Source organism: Alligator sinensis, unplaced genomic scaffold (genome assembly GCF_000455745.1).
Source record: "Alligator sinensis unplaced genomic scaffold, ASM45574v1 scaffold1295_1, whole genome shotgun sequence".
NCBI lineage: Eukaryota > Metazoa > Chordata > Crocodylia > Alligatoridae > Alligator > Alligator sinensis.
In genome coordinates, this window is record NW_005841880.1 from 3,617,444 (window position 1) to 3,619,035 (window position 1,592).

Genomic DNA, 1,592 nt, shown 5'->3' on the forward strand with positions numbered 1-1,592 from the left:
CCAGCTCCCCCTGCCCTGTCCCCCCAGCAGCCCTCGATGCGCCCCTGCTGCCCAGCGACGACAGCCTAATGGTGGATGCCACCGACATGGACCCGACACTCGTGTTTGACCAGGAGGAGCAGGTGGGCAGTGCAGCCCTGGCATGGGGCTGGGGTGCCCTGGGCCCCACTGCTCCAGGGCTTGGTCTCGGGGCTACTCCCTGCTGCCTGGCAGCTGCTGGGCAGGGGCCTGGGTGGGAGACATGCCCGGGGGCCCCAGCTGCTTGGAGCCCTGCCCACAGGGCACAGAGGGACACCCAGTACCTGCCTCCCTACCCCCCGAGCCCCTTTCCCCCGGCTGACTGCCTCGCTCAGTTTGCAGCGAACAGGGTGTTCAGCCGCGGCAGAGTCGCTGCCACCTACGACCAGGACGCTGCTCCGCCTGCCCAGGACAGCGTCTTCAGCATCAAGTCCGAATATGAGCTGGCAGCCGAGGGCCCTGAGCCCAGCACCAAGGGAGACACTAGCCATGCCCAGCCCTCCGCACCGGAGCAGGAGCCAGAGCTGGAGGTGAAGCTGGAGCCGAAACCAGAGCTGAAGCTGGAGCTGAAACCAGAGCCAGACCAGAAGCAGAAGCCAAAACTGGAGCTGAAACCAGAGCCAGAGCCAGAGCCAAAGCTGACACCAGCGGTGGAGCTGAAGCCGGAGCAGGAGTTGGTTGGTGAGTGCTGGGGAGAGGCTGGAGCAGGGGGTGGGGGTTCGGGGTGAGGCTGTGGGGGGCGGGGAGGGGGTGTTCTCTGGCCCTGATTCCTACCCCAGGTTCATGTGGCTGCAGGGTGGAGCCAGGGCTCCCAGGTGCCCACAGCATTGAGCAGCCGGGGGTCACTGCTGAGCACAGCCAGGTGCCTCCTGCCACACTGCTCCGTGCAGGCAGCTCCCCACTGTTCAGTAACCCAGCGGCTGTCCGTCCATCCATGCATCCGTCCCTCCATCCATTTGTCCGTGTGTCCTACAGCTGGAACAACACAGGAGAACAAAAGCGAGGGCCCGAGAGAGCCAGGGGAGAAGCTGCCCGTCCCGATGGAGCAGGTAGCCCCAGCCCAGCCCCTCGCCAGGGCTGTAACTCGAGGTGGGGGCACAGCAATGCTGTCATCCCAGCATTGGCAGAGGCATTGCCTGGCTGCACAGTCCCCTCTGGGCACAGGGGCAAAGGGACTTGGCCGTGGTCACTGAGAGAGGCAGTGGCAGAGCAGAGCAGGGTGTCTGATGCTCCAAGAGGGGTTGGACCAGACTCCCTCACCTGCTAGGAGGAAGAGCAGTGCCCTAGGCTGGCGGGCAGCTGGCATCTTGGCATGAGCATGCAAAGGCCTCTGCTCCAGCCAGGCACTGCACCCTCTGACCCCTCCTCCCCCCAACTGACTCCTGTCTCTAGGCTATGCCCGCAGGCCCCAGCACAACACAGGCCGTGATCCCTGGCCCCACGCTCACGGCCGCCCCGAGCCCCGCCACTACCGTGGCCAAAGGCATCCAGGCCCTGTTGGGCTGCAAGGTGGGGCAGCTCGTGCTGCGCAGCATGGACCGGGCGCTGGACACCTCTGAGGAGTGGCTGGGCCG

At 65.9% G+C, this 1,592-nt stretch overlaps 1 protein-coding gene across 1 annotated transcript in view; it reads left to right on the forward strand.

Moving 5' to 3' along the window:
- Positions 1-1,592, forward strand: part of LOC102373784 (pinin-like) — a 4,523-nt gene that overhangs the window by 2,538 nt on the left and 393 nt on the right. The window contains exons 3-6 of the mRNA XM_006017590.1: positions 28-122; positions 354-699; positions 994-1,067; positions 1,411-1,583. Coding sequence (XP_006017652.1) covers positions 28-122; positions 354-699; positions 994-1,067; positions 1,411-1,583 — 688 coding nt within the window. The remainder of the gene's footprint in view (positions 1-27; positions 123-353; positions 700-993; positions 1,068-1,410; positions 1,584-1,592) is intronic.